General features: G+C 45.8%; 1 protein-coding gene across 1 annotated transcript in view; it reads left to right on the plus strand.

Moving 5' to 3' along the window:
• LOC118387123 (alpha-(1,6)-fucosyltransferase-like) overlaps positions 1–27,480 on the plus strand; it is a 211,907-nt gene that overhangs the window by 106,199 nt on the left and 78,228 nt on the right. Inside the window, exon 2 of the mRNA XM_035775290.2 lies at positions 23,081–23,636. Within this exon, the coding sequence (XP_035631183.1) occupies positions 23,434–23,636 (203 nt within the window). The 5' untranslated portion in view covers positions 23,081–23,433. The remainder of the gene's footprint in view (positions 1–23,080; positions 23,637–27,480) is intronic.

Below are 27,480 nucleotides of genomic sequence, written 5' to 3' on the forward strand. Positions count from 1 at the left end.
TAACAATGTACAAATGGACACAAGATAAAATAAATAAGCATAAATATGGGTTGTATTTATTTGTATGGTGTGTGTTCTTCACTGGTTGCCCTTTTCTCGTGGCAACAGGTCACAAATCTTGCTGCTGTGATGGCACACTGTAGAATTTCACCGAGTAGATATGGGAGTTTATCAAAATTGGATTTGTTTTCGAATTCTTTGTGGATCTGTGTAATCTGAGGGAAATATGTCTCTCTAATATGGTCATACATTGGGCAGGAGGTTAGGAAGTGCAGCTCAGTTTCCACCTCATTTTGTGGGCAGTGAGCACATAGCCTGTCTTCTCTTGAGAGCCAGGTCTGCCTACGGCTGCCTTTCTCAATAGCAAGGCTATGCTCACTGAGTCTGTATTCAAAGCTGCCAGTCACTGGTCAGGTATTCTGCCGCTGTGTACTGTGTAGGGCCAAATAGCATTCTAGTTTGCTCTGTTTTTTTGTTAATTCTTTCCAATGTGTCAAGTAATTATCTTTTTGTTTTCTCATGATTTGGTTGGGTCTAATTGGGCTGCTGTCCTGGGGCTCTGTAGGGTGTGTTTGTGTTTGTGAACAGAGCCCCAGGACCAGCTTGCTTAGGGGACTCTTCTCCAGGTTCATGTCTCTGTAGGTGATGGCTTTGTTATTGAAGGTTTGGGAATGGCTTCCTTTTAGGTGGTTATAGAATTTAACGGCTCTTTTCTGGATTTTGGTAATTAGTGGGTATCGGCCTAATTCTCCTCTGCATGCATTATCTAGTGTTCTACGTTGTACACGGAGGATATTTGTTACAGAATTCTTCATGCAGAGTCTCAATTTGGTGTTTGTCCCATTTTGTGAAGTCTTGGTTGGTGAGCGGACCCCAGACCTCACAACCATAAAGGGCAATGGGCTCTATGACTGATTCAAGTATTTTTAGCCAAATCCTAATTGCTATGTTGAAATGTATGTTCCTTTTGATGGCATAGAATGCCCTTCTTGCCGTGTCTCTCAGATCGTTCACAGCTTTGTGGAAGTTATCTGTGGCGCTGATGTTTAGGCCAAGGTATGTATAGTTTTTTGTGTGCTCTAGGGCAACAGTGTCTAGATGGAATTTGTATTTGTGGTCCTGGTGACTGGAACTATTTTGGAACAGCATTATTTTGGTCTTACTGAGATTTACTGTCGGGGCCCAGGTCTGACAGAATCTATGCATAAGATCTTGGTTGGTGACAGAAGAACCAAATCATCAGCAAACAGCAGACATTTGACTTCGGATTCTAGTAGGGTGAGGCCGGGTGCTGCAGACTTTTCTAGTGCCCGCGCCAATTCGTTGATATATATGTTGAAGAGGGTGGGGCTTAAGCTGCACCCCTGTCTCACCCCATGACCCTGTGTGAAGAAATGTGTGTGTTTTTGCCAATTTTAACCGCACACTTGTTTTTTGTGTACATGGATTTTATAATGTCGTATGTTTTACCCCCAACACCACTTTCCAGCAGTTTGTATAGCAGACCCTCATGCCAAATTGAGTCGAAGGCTTTTTTGAAATCAACAAAGCATGAGAAGACTTTGCCTTTGTTTTGATTTGTTTGGTTGTCAATTAGGGTGTGCAGGGTGAATACATGGTCTGTTGTACTGTAATTTGGTAAAAAGCCAATTTGACATTTGCTCAGTACATTGTTTTCATTGAGTAAATGTACGAGTCTGCTGTTAATGATAATGCAGAGGATTTTCCCAAGGTGACTGTTGACGCATATTCCACGGTAGTTTTTGGGGTCAAATTTGTCTTTTGTGGATTGGGGTGATCAGTCCTTGGTTCCAAATATTGGGGAAGATGCCAGAGCTAAGGATGACGTTGAAGAGGTTTAGTGTTGCCAATTGGAATTTGTTGTCTGTATATTTGATCATTTCATTGAGGATACCATCAACACCACAGGCCTTTTTGGGTTGGAGGGTTTTTATTTTGTCCTGAAACTCATTCAATGTAATTGGAGAATCCAGTGGGTTCTGGTTGTCTTTAATAGTTGATTCTAAGATCTGTATTTGATCATGTATATATTTTTGCTCTTTATTCTTTGTTATAGAGCCAAAAAGATTGGAGAAGTGGTTTACCCATACATCTCCATTTTGGATAGATAATTATTCGTGTTGTTGTTTGTTTAGTGTTTTCCAATTTTCCCAGAAGTGGTTAGAGTCTATGGATTCTTCAATTACATTGAGCTGATTTCTGACATGCTGTTCCTTCTTTTTCCGTAGTGTATTTCTGTATTGTTTAGGTGATTCACCATAGTGAAGGCGTAGACTCAGGTTTTCCGGGTCTCTATGTTTTTGGTTGGACAGGTTTCTCAATTTCTTTCTTAGATTTTTGCATTCTTCATCAAACCATTTGTCGTTGTTGTTCATTTTCTTCGGTTTTCTATTTGAGATTTTTAGATTTGATAGCGAAGCTGAGAGGTCAAATATACTGTTGAGATTTTCTACTGCCAAGTTTACACCTTCAGTATTACAGTGGAACGTTTTACCCAGTAAATTGTCTAAAAGGCATTGAATTTGTTGTTGCCTAATTGTTTTCTGGTAGGTTTCCAAACTGCATTCCTTCCATCTATAGCATTTCTTAATGTTACTCAGTTCCTTTGGCTTTGATGCCTCATGATTGAGTATTGCTCTGTTTAAGTAGACTGTGATTTTGCTGTGGTCTGATAGGGGTGTCAGTGGGCTGACTGTGAACGCTCTGAGAGACTCTGGGTTGAGGTCAGTGATAAAGTAGTCTACAGTACTACTGCCAAGAGATTATTTATAGGTGAACCTACCATAGGAGTCCCCTCAAAGCCTACCGTTGACTATGTACATACCCAACGTGCGACAGAGCTGCAGGAGTTGTGACCCGTTTTTGTTGGTTATGTTGTCATAGTTGTGCCTAGGGGGGCATATGTGGGAGGGAATGCTGTCACCTCCAGGCAGGTGTTTGTCCCCCTGTGTGCTGAGGGTGTCAGGTTCTTGTCCGGTTCTGGCATTTAGGTCGCCACAGACTAGTACATGTCCCTGGGCCTGGAAATGATTGATTTCCCCCTCCAGGATGGAGAAGCTGTCTTCATTAAAGTATGGGGATTCTAGTGGGGGGATATAGGTAGCACACAGGAGGACATTTTTCTCTGTTAGGATAATTTCCTTTTGAATTTCTAGCCAAATGTAGAATGTTCCTGTTTTGATTAATTTAATGGAGTGAGTTAGGTCTGCTCTATACCAAATTAGCATACCCCCTTAGACCCTTCCCTGTTTCACACCTGGTAGTTTGGTGGATGGGACTACCAGCTCCCTGTAACCTAGAGGGCAACCAGTGGGTCTGTCTCCTCTATACCAGGTTTCTTGCAGTCTCTCTCTGTCTCTCCCAGTCACTCTCTCTCTCTGCCTATCCCATTTTCTCTCTGCCTCTTCCAGCCTCTCTTTGCTTCTCTCATTCTCTCTCTCTGCCTTTCCCAGCCTCTCTCTGTCTTTCCCTGCCTCTCTCCGGCCTCTCGTGGCCTCTTCCAGAATCCCTCTGCCTCTTCTATCCTCTCTCTTCCTCTTCCATCCTCTCTCTGCCTCTCCCTGCCTCTTCCAGCCACTCTCTGCCTCTCCCAGCCTCTCTCTGCCTCTCTCTGCCTCTCCCAGTCGCTCTCTGGTCCTCCGGGTTGTTTGGATTTACGAGCGAGTACTTGACCACGTCTGAGCCCCTCAGATCCACCGTCACTCGTCAGGGAGGCAGATTGGCCCGGCAGCCTGGCAGGTGGGGCCCGAACCAAGCCTACTGCTGCTGCTCGCTTTTATTTGGACATAAAAAGTAATGAAACAGGGGAATGATACGAGTGTTTTACTGCTAATCATGTGTCCCTTTGTCCCTATTAAAGCCTTGTTTGCATAACAATCTACACAAACACACTCCCTCTTCCCACCATCTGTCTGTCTGTCTGTCTGTCTGTCTGTCTGTCTGTCTGTCTGTCTGTCTGTCTGTCTGTCTGTCTGTCTGTCTGTCTGTCTGTCTGTCTGTCTGTCTGTCTGTCTGTCTGTCTGTCTGTCTGTCTGTCTGTCTGTCCTCTGTCTGTCTGTCTGCCTGCCTGCCTGCCTGCCTGCCTGTCTGTCTGACTTCCACTCCCCCCTCTCTCTCTCTCCCACCTCTCTCCCCCCTCTCTTTCTCGCGCTCTTTCTCTCTCCTCCCTCTCCCCCTCTCTCTCCTCCCTCTCCCCTCTCTCTCTCCCTATCTCCCTCCTTCGTCTGTTTATTTCCCTCGTTATTTTTCTCCCTTCTTCTGCCTCCTCTTTCGTTCCGTCCCTCTGTCTGTCTTTCCTTCTATGTTCCGCTATGGTTTCCATACCCAGATATCTCAGTGTGCTCTGTGCCATTTAAGTTAATGGACTCAGCCTGGAAATGTTGTCAAGTAAACAGCAACTCATGAAATATGCAGCTGGCTCCTGTATGTGCAGCCAACCATGCCCGGCCCAGCCCAGCCCCGGTGGCCTCTGCACCAGCCAGCAGCACACACACACACGCACGCACGCACACACGCACGCACGCACACACACACACACACACACACACACACACACACACACACACACACACACACACACACACACACACACGCACACGCACACGCACACACACACACGCACCATCGACACACACACACACACACACCATCGAGACACACAGACACACACACAGATAAATAGACACACGCCTCCGCTACACCCCAGAAAAGCAGCCCGTTCTGCACTTTCCCTAAAACTAGGTGAAATGCACCATCCTAACTGAGTAGGCTGTAGACTACTCCTAAGGATGAGTCAGAATGAGGTTTACATACGGGTCTATTTGCTGTATTCAACCACAGGTCTTCGTCTTGTTTCTCTTTATATGAGCCAGCTCACTCAACATCCCCTCCATTTTGTTTTTAGCCGGGGGGGGGTGTGCCTGTCCCCCCAAGCTACCTACTGCAAAGGTAATACCAGGAGCAGACCAGGACTTTTCAAGTACTCGAGGTAGTCACTTATCATTTATATAGTGTTTACACTAAAAGGTAACTATGTTCTTTGATATCAAATACAGGTCTCAGAAAAACAAATCATACTTGAAGGTATTTTGAAAACCTTTCAGAAAACCAAAAATTATTTGAAGTTATTTGAAAACAGAAATATATTTATTTAACTGCTGCCAAATATTTGATGAAGAACCAAAAACTACAACAGTTAGTTGAATATAAGATCATAAGCACATGGTTTGGAGGGCTCTTAGATATATGCATCTTAAATATAGCCTCAAATTAAATGCGACGGACTTGGATGGAATCCGCTCAACATTAGACCATATTTACAGCTTCAAAATGACTAACAAATATATTTTCATGATGTGTGAGACATACAGTAAGGTAATACAGTAACACTTGACAAACTGTAACTTTGTGATTATTACAGTAGCAACCTTGCTGTTACATAGGACTTTGAAAATGGTTTTAGAATTGCATAATAATGGAGCTATGACATAAGTGGAATAACGAACAGTCACTATTCCTCTTGTGTACAGTAGTTACAAAAACTCTCAGATCATCGCTATGTAATTAAATATCAATTACCAACATTTGACGTAACATCATGCTAATAAAATGTTGCTCCAAAAGTATTTCCAGTTGTATTACATCGGCACAATAACAGTTGAATGTTAAGTGTTACTGAGAATGCTATTTGTAAAGATCTATGGCTATGTCGAAAGGAAACTAAAATCCCAAAATTGTCTTCTTAAATCAACTACCCCCAAGGTAGGCTGAAAATCATGTTAGTTTGTATTCTGAATAAACTACCCCTTTATAGATGTTATAGTGTGTGTTTGAAACAAGAACACTTACCTTCAGATGGACAAATCATTTCTTAGTTGTTTTTTTCTAGGCATCCAACTTGCTCTTTGCAATGTTTGTCAATGGCATTAATTACTCTACAGTATTTTCAGGTATCATACAATTAATTGCAGCTTTCAACCTTTTCAGTGGCATGTTGAAAGAGCCACACGGTAGTTGAGCATCACAACATATTTATAATTATCTGTACAAAATATAATTGGTTCATTTGTTTGACTTGGTTATGTACACCTGGGGCAATGGACATTTAGCAGAATGGTTATTTACAGAATGTTCAGATAGAAATGTAACTTAAGAATGGGAAGAATAGAAATAGAAACATAGAACAGATCTACTGCTTCTTAGATTTGCTTTCAATGAAAATGACAGATCTGTAACTCAAATTTCTACGTGAATTATGACGGGTCGCCCAACAAGTTACATGTTGCAGCATTAAAACTATAATTATTCCAGGTATGACCAGGAGTACACGCTAATATGCACTCATTCATGTAAACACACACACACACACACACACACACACACACACACACACACACACACACACACACACACACACACACACACACACACACACACACACACACACACACACACACACACACACACACACACACACACACACACATACAGAAGTATATACACACACACACACATACAGAAGTATACACACACACAGACACACATACAGAAGTACACACACACACACACACACACACACACACACAGAAGTACACACACACACACACGTACAGAAGTACACACACACACACACACACACACACACACACACACACACACACACACACACACACACACACACACACACACACACACACACACACACACACACACACACACATACAGAAGTACACACACACACACAAAATAAATACAGTCCTTGAGTCTGAAAGCCACTAAAAGTGTAATACAGCACAGCATCGTGCATTATTCAATAGAGTGGCTTTCATCCCAGTGCTTATTGCTTGGTGACTATGGCCTTGTGATATAGATGACCTCTCCTTGGGCTTCATGTCTAGCTCTTCTAGCTCTACGTTCTGCTCACCCCTTTCACAATGACAGTATCCTGGTGGTCCTATAGTTTCTGTGTGTGTGTGTGTGTGTGTGTGTGTGTGTGTGTGTGTGTGTGTGTGTGTGTGTCTGTGTGTGTGTGTGCGGTTACATGAGTGTGATGATGTCATCTCCCAGTCTTGGCAGTACTGTGAGTTAGTCAACTCAAAGGTCTCACATAATATGAGCAGCGGCGCTTCCCTGCTGCGGTTACCGTGACTGCCAGGGAAAAGGTATTATGGGTAGAGAGCGGCGTTAAGGTAGGGGAGTGAGGGTCGGTGAGAAGATTGGCGAGATGGCAGGCTATTTGGCGTTGCGAGTCAATCCACTTACGAAGAGCACTGCGCTCTTCATTCCCTTCTACTCCCTCCAGTCACGAGAGTGCAAATTCAAAAAGGAGCCATCGCATATTGCATTTAGGCTGGAGTCGCTGGCGCTTCACTTTCAATCAGGTTGCTCTTTTTTGGAGAGGAAGAGAAGAGGGGGAGGAAGGGGGACAGAAAATAGCAGTAAACGGCCAACTTGTATAAAAATGTCAATGCTGTCAGCAAAACTGCCTCACGGTCCTTCCTCCGGTATCGAGGCAAGTACATTTTGTTTTTATCTAGACCTGATATTATTATCATTTTATTATTGATAGAAAGTGCTTTGTGGGCCTTATTCGCAGCAACTCAAGGACATTGTATATTCAAGATATGAGAAAATGCAATGTAGTACAGTGTTGCCTCTCCTATCACCTCATATTCACATCAACAATGTCTGTGTTGAACCCTTGAATCACAATAAAAGACAGCCTGCCATTTCAGTTTCAGATCTAGTTTCCAATTCCAACTATTTTATTGAAGTCATTGTAACCTACTGTGTGTTATAGACGGTACATGCAAAGAAACATTTTCCTGTGCTGGTTAACTATGGCCCTGAGTTTAGCTGTTTGTTGTTTCAATTGGGATTATTTGGTATTTTATTAGGATCCACATTAGCTGTTGCAAAAGCAGCAGCTACTCTTCTTGGGGTACATACAAAACATGAAATATGACATAATGCAGATCATTAATAGACAAGAACAGAACTACATATTAAAAAAGAAACACAGCCTACATATCAATAGAAACACACAACTATCCAGGTCCAATAGGGGAGAAGCGTTGTGCCGTGATGTTTCTTTATCTGTTTTTTGAAACCAGGTTTGCTGATCATTTCAGCAATATGAGATGAAACAATAATGGCTCTATATAATACTGTACGCTTTCTTGAATTTGTTCTGGATTTGGGGACTGTGAAAAGACCCCTGGTGGCATGTCTGGTTGGGTAAGTGTGTGTGTCAGAGCTGTGTGTAAGTTGACTATGCAAACAATTTTGGATTTTCAACACAATGTATGTTAACGCAGGAGTTCATATCATTTAGCCTGGTCCCAGACCTGTTTGGAGTGTTTAGCCAAGTCATTGTCTTGCCAGAGAGCACAAACACATCCATAAGGGCCATGTCAGGACAAACACTAACCTGGCTTCAGATCTGTTTGTGCTGTACAGTACCGGTCAATAGTTTGGACACACCTACTCATTCAAGGGTTTTTCTTTTGTTTGACTATTTTCTACATTATAGAATAATAGTGAAGACATCAAAACTATGAAATAACACATGTGGAATAATGTAGTAACCAAAAAAATGTTAAACAAATCAAAATATATTTTATATTTCAGATTCTTCAAAGTAGCCACCCTTTGCCTTGATGACAGCTTTCCACAGTCTTGGTATTCTCTCAACCAACTTCACCTGGAATGCTTTTCCAACAGTCTTGAAGGAGTTCCCACATATGCTGAGCACTTGTTGGCTGCTTTTCCTTCACTTTGTGGTCCAACTCACCCCAAAGCATCTCAATTGGGTTGAGGTCGGGTGATTGTGGAGGCCAGGTCAACTGATGTAGCACTCCATCACTCTCCTTATTGGTCAAATAGCCCTTACACAGCCTGGAGGTGTGTTGGGTCATTGTCCTGTTGAAAAACAAATGATTGTCCCACTAAGCTCAAACCAGATGGGATGGCGTATCACTGCAGAATGCTGTGGTAGCCATGCTGGTTAAGTGTGCTTTGAATTCTAAATAAATCACAGACAGTGTCACCAGCAAAGCACCCCCACTCCATCACACCTCCATGTGCTTCACGGTGGGAACCACACATGCGCAGATCCGTTCACCTACTCTGCATCTCACAAATCACAGCAGTTGGAACCAAAAATCTCAAATTTGGACTCAGATTTAGTAGTGGTTTCTTTGCAGTTATTAGATCACAAAGGCCTGATTCATGCAGTCTCCCCTGAACAGTTGATGTTGAGATGTCTGTTACTTGGACTCTGTGAAGCATTTATTTGGGCTTCAATCTGAGGTGCAGTTAACTCTAATGAACGTATCCTCTGCAGTAGAGGTAAGTCTGGATCTTCCTTTCCTTTGACAGTCCTCATGAGAGCCAGTTTCATCATAGCGCTTGATGGTTTTTGCAACTGCACTTGAAGAAACGTTCAAAGTTCTTTAAATGTTCCGTATTGACTGACCTACATGTCTTTTAAAGTAATGATGGACTGTCATTTTCTCTTTGCTTATTTTAGGTGTTCTTGCCATAATATGGACTTGGTCTTTAACCAGATAGGGATATCTTCTGTATACCAACCCTACCTTGTCACAACACAGCTAATTGGCTCAAACACATTAAGAAGGAAATAAATTCCACAAATGTACTTTTAACAAGGTTAATTGAAATACCTCATGAATTTGTTTGAGAGAATGCCAAGAGTTTGCACATCTGTCATCAAGGTTCAAGGGTGGCTAGAATCTCAAAAATGAAATAGATTTAGATTTGTTTAATGCGTCTTTGCTTACTACATGATTCCATATGTGTTATTTCATGGTTTTGATGTCTTCCCTATTAATCTACAATGTAGAAAATAGTAAACATGAAGAAAAACCCTGGAATGAGTAGGTGTGTCCAAACTTTTGACTGGTACTGTATGTCAAAGAGCATACTGTAAGAGATGGCTATAAACAGATCTGGGACCAGTGCTAGTGTCGTGCTCACCCTGACATGGACTTAGCCCACTGAACACAGTCTTCATTCATCACTGCTCCAGCCTGCCAGCCAACCTGTATCCCTCTAACACGGTGAAGAATTATTCACAGTACCCCTCCACCAAGCAAATGCATTAGCTGGCAACACGTAGATACCCCTCTCACTGCTTTCTTTTCATAATACAACCACAGCTCAGCATACCACTGCCCTACATGTACAACATCCACCTGTCCTTATGTCAGCTCGTGTTAGTCACAGCAACAGTGCAGACCCGCCACAGAGCACAATAGCACAATATCACGATGGCTCTCAATAGCAGGCTAGAAGGACTGGTCTGCCATTATGGCTTGTTGTTTGCATGAAACAGGAAGCAGGGCCTCTTTGAGCCGACATGGTGCACAGTGGCACAGTATCATGGTGATAGATCAATAGGAGGCCAGAAGGACAGCTAGTTGTGTGTGAGCCGCAGCTGTGTTGAGGGGTGTAGTCAGTAAAGCTTGAAGGGTCTCTATGGAATTACATGGCACCAATTACATGTCCTTACATACCAACTGCTCTGCATGTTCCACAATCCACACGCTGACGTACACTGGAAGTACAGTTAACTTACCTTTTACTACGCTAGCCAGAAGCGATACTGTCTCACATGCACAAGAATACGCATGCAGAACCAAAGACACATGCAGACTTAAAAACGCACACATGCACGCAAGCACCCAACCACACACACCTATAAGACCGCCCAGGATAACACTGGCCATCAGCCAATCCCATACCCCACACAGACACATGAGGAACTTGATATATCCCAAGTAAAGCCACACAGGGCATTCCCTATTATGTCTCAATACACACTCTATACACAGCATCTCAACTCTATACCCAGCATCTCAACTCTATACCCAGCATCTCAACACCATACCCAGCATCTCAACTCTATACCCAGCATCTCAATTCTATACCCAGCATCTCAACTCTATACACAGCATCTCAACTCTATACCTAGCATCTCAATTATATACCTAGCATCTCAACTCTATACACAGCATCTCAACTCTATACACAGCATTTCAACACCATACCCAGCATCTCAACTCTATACCCAGCATCTCAACTCTATACACAGCATCTCAACTCTATACACAGCATCTCAACTCTATACCCAGCATCTCAACTCTATACACAGCATCTCAACTCTATACACAGCATCTCAACTCTATACACAGCATCTCAACTCTATACACAGCATCTCAACTCTATACCCAGCATCTCAACTCTATACACAGCATCTCAACTCTATACCCAGCATCTCAACTCTATACACAGCATCTCAACTCTATACACAGCATCTCAACTCTATACACAGCATCTAAACTCTATACCCAGCATCTCAACTCTATACACAGCATCTCAACTCTATACACAGCATCTCAACTCTATACACAGCATCTCAACTCTATACCCAGCATCTCAACTCTATACACAGCATCTCAACTCTATACACAGCATCTCAACTCTATACACAGCATCTCAACTCTATACACAGCATCTCAACTCTATACACAGCATCTCAACTCTATACCCAGCATCTCAACTCTATACCCAGCATCTCAACTCTATACACAGCATCTCAACTCTACACCCAGCATCTCAATCCTACACACAGCATCTCAACTCTATACACAGCATCTCAACTCTATACACAGCATCTCAACTCTATACACAGCATCTCAACTCTATACACAGCATCTCAACTCTATACACAGCATCTCAACTCTATACACAGCATCTCAACTCTATACACAGCATCTCAACTCTATACACAGCATCTCAACTCTATACCCAGCATCTCAACTCTATACCCAGCATCTCAACTCTATACCCAGCATCTACAAGTCAAACACTTGATGGGGTTAGGAGTTGATAGATAAGGTGTGTATTCTCATTAACCCGGGAGCGCAGATCCATCTCTCTCTCTCTCTCTTTCTCTCTCAAATATATATATATATATCTCGATCTCTCTATCTCTCTCTCCCTCTGTCTCTCACAATTCAATTCAAGGAGCTACATTGGCATTATTTAACGTTGCCAAAGCAATCTCTGTGTACAGTAAAATATACAAATTCCTTCGTCTCTATCTCTGTGTACAGTAAACATGACACTCACAGAAGTTCCTTCGTCTCTATCTCTGTGTACAGTAAACATGACACTTAAACAAAAGTTCCTTCACTGAAGTTCCTTCGTCTCTACAGTAAACATGACACTCACAGAAGTTCCTTCGTCTCTATCTCTGTGTACAGTAAACATGACACTCACAGAAGTTCCTTCGTCTCTATCTCTGTGTACAGTAAACATGACACTCACAGAAGTTCCTTCGTCTCTATCTCTGTGTACAGTAAACATGACACTCACAGAAGTTCCTTCGTCTCTATCTCTGTGTACAGTAAACATGACACTCACAGAAGTTCCTTCGTCTCTATCTCTGTGTACAGTAAACATGACACTCACTGAAGTTCCAAAAGAATAAAAACATAAAAAAATGTCATATTATGTATATATACAGTGTTGTAACGATGTGCAAATGGTTATAGTACAAACGGGAAAATAAATAAACATAAATATGGGTTGTATTTACAATGGTGTTTGTTATTCACTGGTTGCCCTTTTCTTGTAGCAACAGGTCACAAATATTGTTACTGTGATGGCACACTGTGGTATTTCACCAGTAGAGGAGTTAATCAAAATCGGGTTTCTTTTCAAATTCTTTGTGGATCTGTGTAATCTGAGGGAAATATGTGTCTCTAATATGGTCATTTATTTGGCAGGAGGTTAGGAAGTGCAGCTCAGTTTCCACCTCATTTTGTGGGCAATGTGCACATAGCCTGTCTTCTCTTGAAAGCCAGGTCTGCCTACAGCGGCCTTTCTCAATAGCAAGGCTATGCTCACTGAGTATGTACAGTGTCAACGCCTTCCTTACGTTTGGGTCAGTCACAGTGGTCAGGTATTCTGCCACTGTGTACTCTCTGTTCAGGGCCATATAGCATTTGTAATGCTCCGGGTGTCGTGGGTGTGGAGTCAAATGCAGGAGACAGAGTTCAATGCTGTGCGTCTTTTAATAGCACCAACGCACCACAGGGTGCTCACAAAAGTACGTTCCCAACCACAGGGAATCAAAAAGTAAAATGGAAAAAATCACGACTAGGCACTAACACGTACCTCTACAACAGAGCCGAAGGTTACATAGAAATAATCCCGCACAACAACCAGGCGGGCCGGCTGTCTAATAAAGACAAACTAATTAACATGAACAGGTGCTACCACTAAACAAAAAAAGGAGGGGGAGGAAAAACAATCAGTGGCAGCTAATAGGCCGGTGACGACGACCGCCGAGCGCCACCCGCCCGGGAAGGGGAAACACCCTCGGTCGGACTCGTGACAGTACCCCCCCCCCCTGACGCGCGGCTCCCGCAGCGCGCCGACACTGTCCTCGAGGTCGCCCCGGAGGACGAGGTGCAGGGCGATCCGGATGGAGGCGATGGAAATCCCTCAACATGGATGGATCCAAGATGTCCCCCACCGGTACCCAGCACCTCTCCTCCGGACCGTACCCCTCCCAGTCCACGAGGTACTGCAGGCCCCTCACCCAGCGTCTTGAGTCCAGAATGGCCCGGATCGTGTACGCCGGGGTCCCCTCGATGTCCAGAGGGGGGGGAGGGACCTCCGGTACCTCACTGTCCTGCAGGGGACCAGCTACCACCGGCCTGAGGAGAGACACATGAAACGAGGGGTTAATACGATAATAGGAAGGGAGTTGTAATCGATAACACACCTCGTTTATTCTCCTCAGGACTTTAAAGGGCCCTACACACTGCGGACCCAGCTTCCGGCAGGGCAAGCGGAGAGGTAGGTTTCGGGTCGAGAGCCAGACCCTGTCCCCCGGTACAAACACGGGGGCCTCACTGCGGTGGCGGTCAGCACTCCTCTTCTGCCGTCCACTCGCTTGTCGTAGAGATTCCTGGACGGCCCTCCAGGTCTCCTTGGAGCGCTGTACCCATTCCTCCACCGCAGGAGCCTCGGTCTGGCTCGGATGCCATGGTGCCAGGACCGGCTGGTACCCCAACACACACTGAAAAGGGGACACGTTAGTAGAGGAGTGGCGTAGTGAGTTCTGAGCCATTTCAGCCCAGGGAATGTATCGTGCCCACTCCCCTGGCCGATCCTGGCAATACGACCGCAGAAACCTACCCACCTCCTGGTTCATTCTCTCCACCTGCCCATTACTCTCGGGGTGATAACCGGAGGTCAGGCTGACAGAGACCCCCAAGCGTTCCATGAACGCTCTCCATACCCGAGACGTGAATTGGGGGCCCCGATCAGAAACAATGTCCTCCGGCACCCCGTAGTGCCGAAAGACATGGGTAAATAATGCCTCCGCAGTCTGTAGGGCTGTAGGGATACCGGGCAACGGGAGGAGACGGCAGGACTTAGAGAACCGATCCACAATCACTAGAACCGTGGTGTTCCCCTGAGACGGCAGAAGATAGGTAGGGAAATCTATGGACAGATGTGACCATGGCCGCTGTGGAACGGGGAGGGGTTGTAGCTTCCCTCTAGGAAGGTGCCTAGGAGCCTTACTCTGAGTGCACACTGAACAGGAGGAGACATAACCCTTAACGTCCTTAGCCAACGTAGGACACCAATACCTCCCCTGAAGGCTCCCCACTGTCCTCGTCACCCCAGGGTGACCCGAGGAGGGTAGGACGTGAGCCCACCGAATCAGTTTGTCCCGAACACCAAGCGGCACGTACCTTCGCCCCGCTGGACACTGAGGAGGCGCGGGTTCAGCCCGTAACGCCCGCTCGATGTCCGAGTTCACCTCCCATACCACTGGGGCTACCAGCTTTGAGGCGGGAAGGATGGGAGTAGGTTCGGTGGACCCATCCTCCGTGTCGTAAAGGCGGGACAGTGCGTCAGCCCTCACGTTCTGGGAGCCCGGTCTATAAGACAAAGTAAACCGGAACCGGGTGAAGAATATGGCCCACCTTGCCTGACGTGGGTTAAGTCTCCTAGCTGCCCGAATATACTCCAGATTCTGGTGGTCGGTCCAGATGAGAAAAGGGTGCTTAGCCCCCTCAAGCCAGTGTCTCCACACCTTCAGAGCTCTAACCACCGCTAGCAACTCCCGGTCCCCACATCATAGTTACGCTCCGCTGGGCTGAGCTTCCTTGAGAAGAAAGCGCAGGGGCAGAGTTTTGGTGGCGTACCCGAGCGCTGTGATAGCACGGCACCCACCCCAGCCTCGGACGCGTCCACCTCCACTATGAATGCTAGAGAGGGGTCCGGATGCGCCAACACGGGCGCATCAGTGAACAGCGCCTTCAAGTTGTTGAATGCTCTGTCCGCCTCTGCTGACCACTGCAACCGCACTGGGCCCCCCTTCAGCAGTGAGGTGATGGGAGCTGCTATCTGGCCAAAACCCCGGATAAACCTCCGGTAGTAGTTGGCAAAACCCAAAAACCGCTGCACCTCCTTTACCGTGGTTGGAGTCGGCCAATTACGCACGGCCCTAATGCGGTCACCCTCCATCACTACCCCCGAGGTGGAAATGCGATATCCCAGAAAAGAGATGGCTCGTTTAGAGAACACGCATTTCTCAGCCTTGACGTATAGGTCATGCTCCAGCAGTCTACCAAGCACTTTGCGCACCAGAGACACATGCGCGGTGTGAGTGGCCGAGTAGATCAGAATGTCATCAATATAAACAACCACTCCCTGCCCGCACAGGTCCCTGAGAATCTCGTCTACAAAGGATTGGAAAACGGCTGGAGCATTTTTAACCCATACGGCATGACGAGGTACTCATAGTGGCCGGATGTAGTACTAAATGCGGTTTTCCACTCGTCTCCCTTCCGAATACGCACCAGACTATACGCGCTCCTGAGATCCAGTTTTGTGAAGAACTGCGTTCCGTGGAACGATTCCACCGCCGTAGCGATGAGAGGTAGAGGGTAACTATACCCCACTGTGATGGCGTTTAGACCTCTATAATCGATACACGGACGCAAACCTCCCTCCTTTTCCTCACAAAAAGAAACTCGAGGAGACGGGTGAAATGGAAGGCCGAATGTACCCTGTCCCAGCGACTCCGTGACATATGTCTCCATTGCCAACGTCTCCTCCTGGGACAGTGGGTACACGTGACTCTTGGGAAGCGCAGCGTCTACCTGGAGATCTATCGTACAATCCCTTCCCGGTCGATAAGGTGGTAATTTAGTCGCTTTCACTTTACTGAAAGCGATTGCCAAATCGGCATACTTGGGGGAATGCACACCGTGGAACCCTGGTCTGGACTCTCCACCGACGTGGCACCGATGGAAACTCCCAAACACCTTAAAGAACACTCCTCTGACCACCCCTGGAGAACCCCTGTCTCCACGAAATTTTAGGATTGTGCCGGGCCAGCCAGGGAGTCCCCAGCACCACTGGAAACGCAGGCGAATCAATAATAAAAAAACTGATACGCTCCCTATGATTCCCCTGCGTCACCATGTCCAGTGGGACCGTGGTCTCCCTGACCATCCCTGAACCTAGTGGCCGGCTATCTAGGGAGTGCACGGGGAAAGGAGAATCTATCGGCACCAGCGGAACCCCTAACTTAAGGGCGAGTCCGCGATCCATAAAGTTCCCAGCTGCGCCTGAATCGACTAGCGCCCTATGCTGGGAAGAGGGAAAAAAGTGAAGGAAAGAGGTTAAGACAAACATGTGGCCAACAAGGGGTTCTGGGTGAGTTTGATGCTGACTCACCTGGGGTGACCGAGAAGCGTTCCGCCTGCCATCTCTACTCCCAGACGGACCCCCCCAGCACCGATCAGACGTGTGTCCTCTCCGACCACAGTTGGTGCAGGGAAGGCCTCCTCCTCCGGTACCCCTCGGCGTAGCCCCTCCCAACTCCATGGGAATGGGAGCGGAGGGGCTGGGTGGTGGAACGCACAGAACCCTCTCTGAACGCCCGCGGGCAGCCAGCAGATTATCCAGTCGAATGGACATGTCGATCAGCTGATCCAGTGACAGAGTGGTGTCCCGACACGCTAACTCCCGGCGGACGTCCTCTCGGAGACTACACCTGTAGTGGTCCATAAGGGCCCTGTCGTTCCACCCAGATCCAGCTGCCAAGGTCCGGAACTCCAGCGCGTAATCCTGGGCGCTCCTCCTCTCCTGCCTGAGATGAAATAGTCGTTCTCCCACCGCTCGGCCGTCTAGAGGGTGATCAAACACGGCACGGAAGTGGCAGGAAAACTCTGTGTAGTGCTCCCGCGAGTCTGGGCCATTCCAGACTGCGTTCGCCCACTCCAGAGCACGACCCATGAGGCAGGAGATGAGGACACTCACCCGCTCTGCTCCTGAGGGAGTGGGTCTGATGGTGGCCAGGTATAGCTCCAGCTGAAGCAGAAACCCCTGGCAACCCGCCGCCGCTCCATCATAAGCCCTCGGTAGCGTCAGACGGAGGGTGCTGGAGTCGGGAGATGGGGAGTCCGGAACCGTGGGTGCCGAAGGTGGAGAGAGGAGACCACTCCTCTCCCATTTGTCCATTCTCTCCATCACTTGATCCATCGCGGATCCGATCCGATGGAGGACGGTGGTGTGGTGGAGAACCCGTTCCTCCATCGATGGGAGAGGGTTGGCTGCTGCTCCTGCTGACTCCATTCAATCTGATAGGTGCGGGATTCTGTAATGCTCAGGGTGTCGTGGGTGTGGAGTCAAATGCAGGAGACAGAGTTCAATGCATTTTTCAATTATTGAGCAGATTTCTGACATGCTGTTCCTTCTTTTTCTGTAGTGTATTTTATGTATTGTTTTAGTGATTCACCAGAGTGAAGGCGTGGACTCAGGTTTTCTGGTTCTCTATGTTTTTGGCTGGACAGGTTTCTCAATTTCTTTCTCAGATTTTTGCATTCTTCATCAAACCATTTGTCATTGTTCATTTTCTCCGGTTTTCTGTTTGACATTTTTAGGTTAGATAGGGAAGCTGAGAGGTCAAATATACTGTTAACATTTTCAACTGTCAAGTTTACACCTTCACTATATTACAGTGGAACGTTTTGTCCAGGAAGTCTAGAAGGGATTGAATTTGTTGTTACCTAATTGTTTTTTTGGTAGGTTTCCACACTACATTTCTTCCTTCTATAGCATTTCTTAATATTACTCAGTTCCCGTGGCTTTGTTGCCTCATGGTTGAGTATTGCTCTGTTCAAGTAGACTGTGATTTTGCTGTGGTCTGATAGGGGTGTCAGTGGACTGACTGTGAACGCTCTGGGAGACTCTGGGTTGAGGTCAGTGATAAAGTAGTCTACAGTACTACTGCCAGGAGATGAGCTATAGGTGTACCTACCGTAGGAGTCCTCTCGAAGCCTACCACTGACTATATACATACCCAGCATGTAACAGAGCTATAGGTGTACCTACAGTAGGAGTCCTCTCGAAGCCTACCATTGACTATGTACATACCCAGGATGCAACAGAGCTATAGGTGTACCTACAGTAGGAGTCCTCTCGAAGCCTACCATTGACTATGTACATACCCAGGATGCAACAGAGCTATAGGTGTACCTACAGTAGGAGTCCTCTCGAAGCCTACCATTGACTATGTACATACCCAGGATGCAACAGAGCTATAGGTGTACCTACAGTAGGAGTCCTCTCGAAGCCTACCACTGACTATGTACATACCCAGGATGTAACAGAGCTATAGGTGTACCTACCATTGACTATGTACAGACCCAGCATATGACAGAGCTGCAGGAGTTGGGACCCTTTTGTTGGTTATGTTGTTGTAGTTGTGTCTGGGGGGCACATGGGGGAGGGAATGCTGTCATCTCCAGGCAGGTGTTTGTCCCCCTGTGTGCTGAGGGTGTCAGGTTCTTGTCCAGTTCTGGCATTTAGGTCACCACAGACTAGTACATGTCCCTGGGCCTGGAAATGATTGTTCTCCCCCTCCAGGAAGGTAGAAGCTGTCTTCATTAAAGTATGGGGATTGTAGCGGGGGGATATAGGTAGCACACAGGATGACATTCTACTCTGTTAATTAAGATCATTTCCTTTTGAATTTCTTGCCAAATGTTCTTGTTTTGATTAATTTGATGGAGTGAGTTAGGTCTCCTCTATCCTCTGTACCCCTGAGTCCCTTCCCTCTCTCTCTCTCTTTCTGTCTCACTCTCGCTCTCTCTCTGTCTCTCTCTGTCTCTCTCTCTCTCTCTCTCTCTCTCTCTCTCTCTCCCTCTATCTCTCTGCATATATTTCTCTTTCTCTCTCTCTCTCTTTCTCTCTCTGTCTCTTTCACTCTCACATTGTCTCGCCCCCTCTCACTCTCTCTCTCCATCAGTCTTTCACCCCTGAGTCCCGTCCCTTCACACCTGGTAGTTTGGTGGATGGGACTCTAGCAGCATCTCTCTCTGTATCGCTCTCTCTCTCGTGCGCTCTCTCTCTCTCTCTCTCTCTCTCTCTCTCTCTCTCTCTCTCTCTCTCTTTCTGTCTCACTCTCGCTCTGTCTCTCTGTCTTTCTGTCTGTCTCTCTCTCTCTCTCTCTCTCTCTCTCTCTCTCTCTCTCTCTGCATATATTTATTTCTCTCTCTGTCTCTGTCTGTCTCTCTTTCTCTCTCTCTCCCTCTCTCTCTCTCTCTCTGTCTGTCTGTCTTTCTATTTCTCACTCTCTATCAATTCAAATAAATTAAATTTACTTTATTGGCATGACATAACAATGTACATATTGCCAAACGCTTACTTTGGATATTTAAAATATGAAAATAAGAAGAATCAAAATTGTCGATGGGACAACAGTAACAATAACCAAGGGTCAAAATAACCATAACATTAACAATAAGTATACAGTAGAGTACATGTGCAGGTTGATTGGTCTGTCAGACACTGTCCCTTATCTTATGGCAGGCAGCAATATAGTGCGCTGCCAACCCACAGCTCTCTGTGTCCTCCCCCAACAGGACGGGTAGCCTACTCTCATCAGAGAGGTCTTTGAAACCTTGAATTAGGGTTTCAAATTTGGGGAAATGACACTCTAATTGTTTTATATATTTTTTTACATTTTGTCAGGAAATGCAGCTCTGTCTCAGGTTCTGCTGTTGTGCAGTGGTTGCACAGCATTTCCTCTACAAGGAGCCAGGTTTTCCTGTGTCTACCCTTCTCAATGGCAAGGCTGTGCTCACTGGGCCGGTACTTTGTCAAGGTTTTCCTAAGGTTTTGATCAGTAACCATGGTCAAATAGTTAGCCACAGTGTACTGTCGATTTAGGGCCAGATATCATTGCATTTTGCTTTGTGCTTGGTTTTCCCAATAAGCAATGTAGTTTTGTTTTGACTGTGTTGTAATTTGGTTTATTCTGATTGATTGGATGTTCTGGTTTGTGAACTCAGCCCCAGGACCAGCTGGATGAGGGGACTCTTTTCTTTGCTCAGCTCTTGGCAATGCAGGGCTTGGTAATGATATGAGAGGGGGTCACTGTATTTTAGATGTTTCCAAAACTGAATTGCTCTTTTTTGAATTTTTATTATTAGTGGGTATTGGCCTAATTCTGCCCTGCATGCATCTTACAGAACTCTGCATGCAGGGTTTCGATGGGGTGTTTGTACCATTTGATGAAATCTTGTTTTGCAAGTGGATCCCACACCTCGCTGCCATAAAGTGCAATTGGTTCAATGACACATTCAATTAGTTTTAGACAAATTTTAACAGGTATTTCAATTTGAATTGTTTTGTAATGGCAAAGAATGCTCTGCTTTCTCTTTCAGTTCACTCTATGCTTCTTTAATACGGTATCCAGTTAAGCTGATTGTTAAACCTAAGTAATTGTAGTGTGTGCAGTACTCTATATAAACAGTGGGGAGAACAAGTATTTGATACACTGCCGAATTTGCAGGTTTTCCTACTTACAAAGCATGTAGAGGTCTGTCATTTTTATCATATGTACACTTCAACTGTGAGAGACGGAATCTAAAACAAAAATCCAGAAAATCACATTGTATGATTTTTAAGTAATTCATTAGCATAGGTCATCTGCGAAGAGTAGGCATTTAACCTCTGAATTGTGAAGACTAACAACAGGGGCTGATGATTTTTGTAGAATAGTGGCCAATTCATTGATGTAAATATTGAAGAGTGCAGGACTCAGATTGCAACCCTGGCGAAGGCCCTGCCCCTGGTTAAAGGATTCTGTTATTTTCTTGCAAATTTTAATGCTCCACATATTGCCAGTATACATTGACTTAATTATGTCATATGTATTACCCCCTACACCACTTTCAATAACTTTGTAGAACAGTCCTGTATGCCAAATAGTAACAAATGCTTTTTGGAAGTCGATAAAGCAAGCGTATATTTTGATATTATTTTGGTGGACATGTTTATCTATCAGGGTGTGTAGGGTGTAAATATGATCAGTCGTGCAATGTTTTGGTATAAATCCAATTTGGCTTTTACTCAAGACATTGTGCTTATTAAGGAAGTTTAGAACTCTTACATTTATAATACTACAGAACACCTTCCCGTTTCTCTCTCTCTCTCACACTCTGTCTATCTATATTTCTCTCTTTCTCGCTCTATTTCTCTCTCTATCTCTCTCTGTCTGTCTTTCTCCCTTTCTCTATCTCTGTCTCTCTTTCTCTATTACAATTTCTCTCTCTCTGTCTCCCTCTCCCTCTCTCTCTACCTCTGTCTCCCTCTCTGTCTGTCTCCCTATCTCTCTTTCTCTCTCTGTCTCGCTCTCTCTCCCGCTCTCTTGCTCTCTCTCTGTCTCTCTTTCTCTATCACTCTTTCAATTCAATTCAATTCAATTCAAGAACTTTATTGGCATGGGAAACATGTGTTAACATTGCCAAAGCAAGTGAGGTAGACAACATACAAAGTGAATATATAAAGTGAAAAACAACAAAAATTAACAGTAAACATTACACATACAACAGTTTCAAAACAGTAAAGACATTACAAATGTCATATTATAAATATATATATATACACAATGTACAAATAGTTAAAGGACACAAGATAAAATAAATAAGCATAAATATGGGTTGTATTTACAATGGTGTTTGTTCTTCACTGGTTGCCCTTTTCTCGTGGCAACAGGTCACAAATCTTGCTGCTGTGATGGCACACTGTGGAATTTCACCCAGTAGATATGGGAGTTTTTCAAAATTGGATATGTTTTCGAATTCTTTGTGGATCTGTGTGATCTGGGGGAAATATGTCTCTCTAATATGGTCTTTCTCTGTCTCTCTCACTCTTTCACTCTCTCTGTCTTCTTTTCTCTCTCTCTCTTTCTCTCTCTCTCGCTCTCTCTCCCTCTTTCTCTATCACTCTTTCTCTCTCTCTCGATAACTCTCTCTCTCTTTCTCTCTCACTCTGTCTCCCTCTCTCTCTTTGTCTCGCTCTCTCTCTTGCTCTCTGAAGTAATGACACTGGGCTCACCACATTGCATTGACAATGCCGCACTTTGTCACAGAGACAGTGGCGATGGTGGCTCCATATTAGCCATTGGGTTTAGCCATGAGATGGGGCGGGGAGGAGGAAGAAGGTGGGAAGCAGAGTTAGATAGATAGAGAAAGTGGGGGTGAGAAAGTGTTTGAGAGTAGAGAGAAGAAAGAGAGAGAGTTAAAGAGAGAGAGAGAGAGAGAGAGAGAGAGAGAGGGGGGGAGAGGGAGAGAGAGAAAACAGAACATCCCAGTCTCTTTGTTTTCTCATCACAGCACATGGCTCTTGGAGCGTTGTACATCACGATGGAAATGTAAATTGCAGTGTCATGCTGAACAATCCTGTGGGGTTGCTGAGCCTCGGCTCTGTCAGGGCCAGTCACACAATGCCCCCACTGTTACAGCCAGCAAGCCTTGTTCCTCTGAGCTGCGCCTGTCCTTCTCTGGGAGTTTGGCTCTGTTGCTCAGCTCCCCTGGCATCTGTCTGTCTATGTGGGTCCGTGTGTGTGTCTGTCTGTCCATCTGTCCATCCATCAATCCCTTTGTCTTTCTGTCTGTTTGACTAGCTCTCTTTCTCTCTCTCTCTGTCCCCAAAGGAGCCAGGCCAAACACATGAAGTAAGACAGGAGGACGCTAGAGAAAGTGGTGACACGTACAGACCAGGGGGGACCAGCAGGGGGCTAGGAGTGGAGCGGAAGGCGACACAGTCACAAAGAGCAAAAGGTGGAGACCCTAGCAGGACAGGGCTAGAACAACAGCAAGGGGCGTCGGTCATGCTCTAGCACACGGAGAAGAGGCTGAACCTCACCAGAGATACACTGCCCCAAAAACCCTCCTCTCTCTCACCACCTCCCTCCCACTGCCCCTGCACTGCGGTGCCAGTGAGGATGCCCAGGCGGCTATTGTGACGGGTCGCGACGGTGTGTGTAGGTGGGCAGGCTGAGCTACGATGCGGCCATGGGCGGGCTCCTGGCGCTGGGTTACCCTGGTACTGCTGGCGTGGGGCACGCTGCTATTCTACATCGGGGGCCACCTGGTGAGGGACAGTGAGCACCCAGAGAGATCCAGCAGAGAGCTATCCAAGATCCTTGCCAAGCTGGAACGCCTCAAGCAGCAGAACGAGGACCTACGACGCATGGCTGAGTCCCTCAGGTAACTACCTACCTGAATGGAGATGTGTGTAGAGGGGTAGAGGTATGGGGGAAGTGCGTTTGTGTGCGTGTGTACTTCCATGCGAGTGTGTGTGTGTGTGTGTGTGTGTGTGTGTGTGTGTGTGTGTGTGTGTGTGTGTGTGTGTGTGTGTGTGTGTGTGTGTGTGTGTGTGTGTGTGTGTGTGTGTGTGTTTACTCGCATGCGTGTGTGTGTGATGGCGTACGTGCTTGCATTAGTCATAAGTCCAACCATAGGTGCAGCTTTCAGTTCCCCCCTGTGATATTCTCAATTGCTTTGGAATACACACACACACACACACACACACACACACACACACACACACACACACACACACACACACACACACACACACACACACACACACACACACACACACACACACACACACACACACACACACACACTCTTCGGACAGCTGGTCTCCGATTAAATCCCTTGCTTTTGTAATTATTCAATATTGCCTGAAAAACAAAGGTAGGATTCATGGCACCAAAACATGCACATCTTTCAGACAGACACAGTCCAGATGGGTCTCAGTCAGAGACAGTGTTTGTTGTTGAGCACATCTTTCAGACAGACACAGTCCAGATGGGTCTCAGTCAGAGACAGTGTTTGTTGTTGAGCACATCTTTCAGACAGACACAGTCCAGATGGGTCTCAGTCAGAGACAGTGTTTGTTGTTGAACACATCTTTCAGACAGACACAGTCCAGATGGGTCTCAGTCAGAGACAGTGTTTGTTGTTGAGCACATCTTTCAGACAGACACAGTCCAGATGGGTCTCAGTCAGACACAGTGTTTGTTGTTGAACACATCTTTCAGACAGACACAGTCCAGATGGGTCTCAGTCAGAGACAGTGTTTGTTGTTGAGCACATCTTTCAGACAGACACAGTCCAGATGGGTCTCAGTCAGAGACAGTGTTTGTTGTTGAGCACATCTTTCAGACAGACACAGTCCAGATGGGTCTCAGTCAGAGACAGTGTTTGTTGTTGAACACATCTTTCAGACAGACACAGTCCAGATGGGTCTCAGTCAGAGACAGTGTTTGTTGTTGAGCACATCTTTCAGACAGACACAGTCCAGATGGGTCTCAGTCAGACACAGTGTTTGTTGTTGAGCACATCTTTCAGACAGACACAGTCCAGATGGGTCTGTTGTTTGTTGTTGAGCACATCTTTCAGACAGACACAGTCCAGATGGGTCTCAGTCAGAGACAGTGTTTGTTGTTGAGCACATCTTTCAGACAGACACAGTCCAGATGGGTCTCAGTCAGACACAGTGTTTGTTGTTGAGCACATCTTTCAGACAGACACAGTCCAGATGGGTCTCAGTCAGACACAGTGTTTGTTGTTGAGCACATCTTTCAGACAGACACAGTCCAGATGGGTCTCAGTCAGACACAGTGTTTGTTGTTGAGCACATCTTTCAGACAGACACAGTCCAGATGGGTCTCAGTCAGACACAGTGTTTGTTGTTGAGCACATCTTTCAGACAGACACAGTCCAGATGGGTCTCAGTCAGACACAGTGTTTGTTGTTGAGCACATCTTTCAGACAGACACAGTCCAGATGGGTCTCAGTCAGAGACAGTGTTTGTTGTTGAACACATCTTTCAGACAGACACAGTCCAGATGGGTCTCAGTCAGACACAGTGTTTGTTGTTGAGCACATCTTTCAGACAGACACAGTCCAGATGGGTCTCAGTCAGACACAGTGTTTGTTGTTGAACACATCTTTCAGACAGACACAGTCCAGATGGGTCTCAGTCAGAGACAGTGTTTGTTGTTGAGCACATCTTTCAGACAGACACAGTCCAGATGGGTCTCAGTCAGACACAGTGTTTGTTGTTGAACACATCTTTCAGACAGACACAGTCCAGATGGGTCTCAGTCAGAGACAGTGTTTGTTGTTGAGCACATCTTTCAGACAGACACAGTCCAGATGGTTCTCAGTCAGAGACAGTGTTTGTTGTTGAACACATCTTTCAGACAGACACAGTCCAGATGGTTCTCAGTCAGAGACAGTGTTTGTTGTTGAACACATCTTTCAGACAGACACAGTCCAGATGGGTCTCAGTCAGAGACAGTGTTTGTTGTTGAGCACATCTTTCAGACAGACACAGTCCAGATGGGTCTCAGTCAGAGACAGTGTTTGCACATCTTTCAGACAGACACAGTCCAGATGGTTCTCAGTCAGAGACAGTGTTTGTTGTTGAACACATCTTTCAGACAGACACAGTCCAGATGGGTCTCAGTCAGAGACAGTGTTTGTTGTTGAACACATCTTTCAGACAGACACAGTCCAGATGGGTCTCAGTCAGACACAGTGTTTGTTGTTGAACACATCTTTCAGACAGACACAGTCCAGATGGGTCTCAGTCAGAGACAGTGTTTGTTGTTGAACAGGTCTTTCAGACAGACACAGTCCAGATGGGTCTCAGTCAGAGACAGTGTTTGTTGTTGAACACATCTTTCAGACAGACACAGTCCAGATGGGTCTCAGTCAGAGACAGTGTTTGTTGTTGAGCACATCTTTCAGACAGACACAGTCCAGATGGGTCTCAGTCAGAGACAGTGTTTGTTGTTGAGCACATCTTTCAGACAGACACAGTCCAGATGGGTCTCAGTCAGACACAGTGTTTGTTGTTGAGCACATCTTTCAGACAGACACAGTCAGATGGGTCTGTCAGAGACAGTGTTTGTTGTTGAACATTTTCAGACAGACACACAGTCCAGATGGGTCTCAGTCAGAGACAGTGTTTGTTGTTGAGCACATCTTTCAGACAGACACAGTCCAGATGGGTCTCAGTCAGAGACAGTGTTTGTTGTTGAACAGGTCTTTCAGACAGACACACAGTCCAGATGGGTCTCAGTCAGAGACAGTGTTTGTTGTTGAGCACATCTTTCAGACAGACACAGTCCAGATGGGTCTCAGTCAGAGACAGTGTTTGTTGTTGAGCACATCTTTCAGACAGACACAGTCCAGATGGGTCTCAGTCAGAGACAGTGTTTGTTGTAGAACACATCTTTCAGACAGACACAGTCCAGATGGGTCTCAGTCAGACACAGTGTTTGTTGTTGAGCACATCTTTCAGACAGACACAGTCCAGATGGGTCTCAGTCAGAGACTGTTTGTTGTTGAGCACATCTTTCAGACAGACACAGTCCAGATGGGTCTCAGTCAGAGACAGTGTTTGTTGTTGAGCACATCTTTCAGACAGACAGAGTCCATATGGGTCTCAGTTGTTTGTTGTTGTGACAGACACAGTCCAGATGGGTCTCAGTCAGAGACAGTGTTTGTTGTTGAGCACATCTTTCAGACAGACACAGTCCAGATGGGTCTCAGTCAGAGACAGTGTTTGTTGTTGAACAGGTCTTTCAGACAGACACAGTCCAGATGGGTCTCAGTCAGACACAGTGTTTGAGCACATCTTTCAGACAGACACAGTCCAGATGGGTCTCAGTCAGAGACAGTGTTTGTTGTTGAACAGGTCTTTCAGACAGACACAGTCCAGATGGGTCTCAGTCAGAGACAGTGTTTGTTGTTGAACACATCTTTCAGACAGACACAGTCCAGATGGGTCTCAGTCAGAGACAGTGTTTGTTGTTGAGCACATCTTTCAGACAGACACAGTCCAGATGGGTCCAGTCAGAGACAGTGTTTGTTGTTGAGCACATCTTTCAGACAGACACAGTCCAGATGGGTCTCAGTCAGAGACAGTGTTTGTTGTTGAGCACATCTTTCAGACAGACACAGTCCAGATGGGTCTCAGTCAGAGACAGTGTTTGTTGTTGAGCACATCTTTCAGACAGACACAGTCCAG

This window comes from Oncorhynchus keta, chromosome 8, assembly GCF_023373465.1.
Source record: "Oncorhynchus keta strain PuntledgeMale-10-30-2019 chromosome 8, Oket_V2, whole genome shotgun sequence".
Lineage (NCBI taxonomy): Eukaryota > Metazoa > Chordata > Actinopteri > Salmoniformes > Salmonidae > Oncorhynchus > Oncorhynchus keta.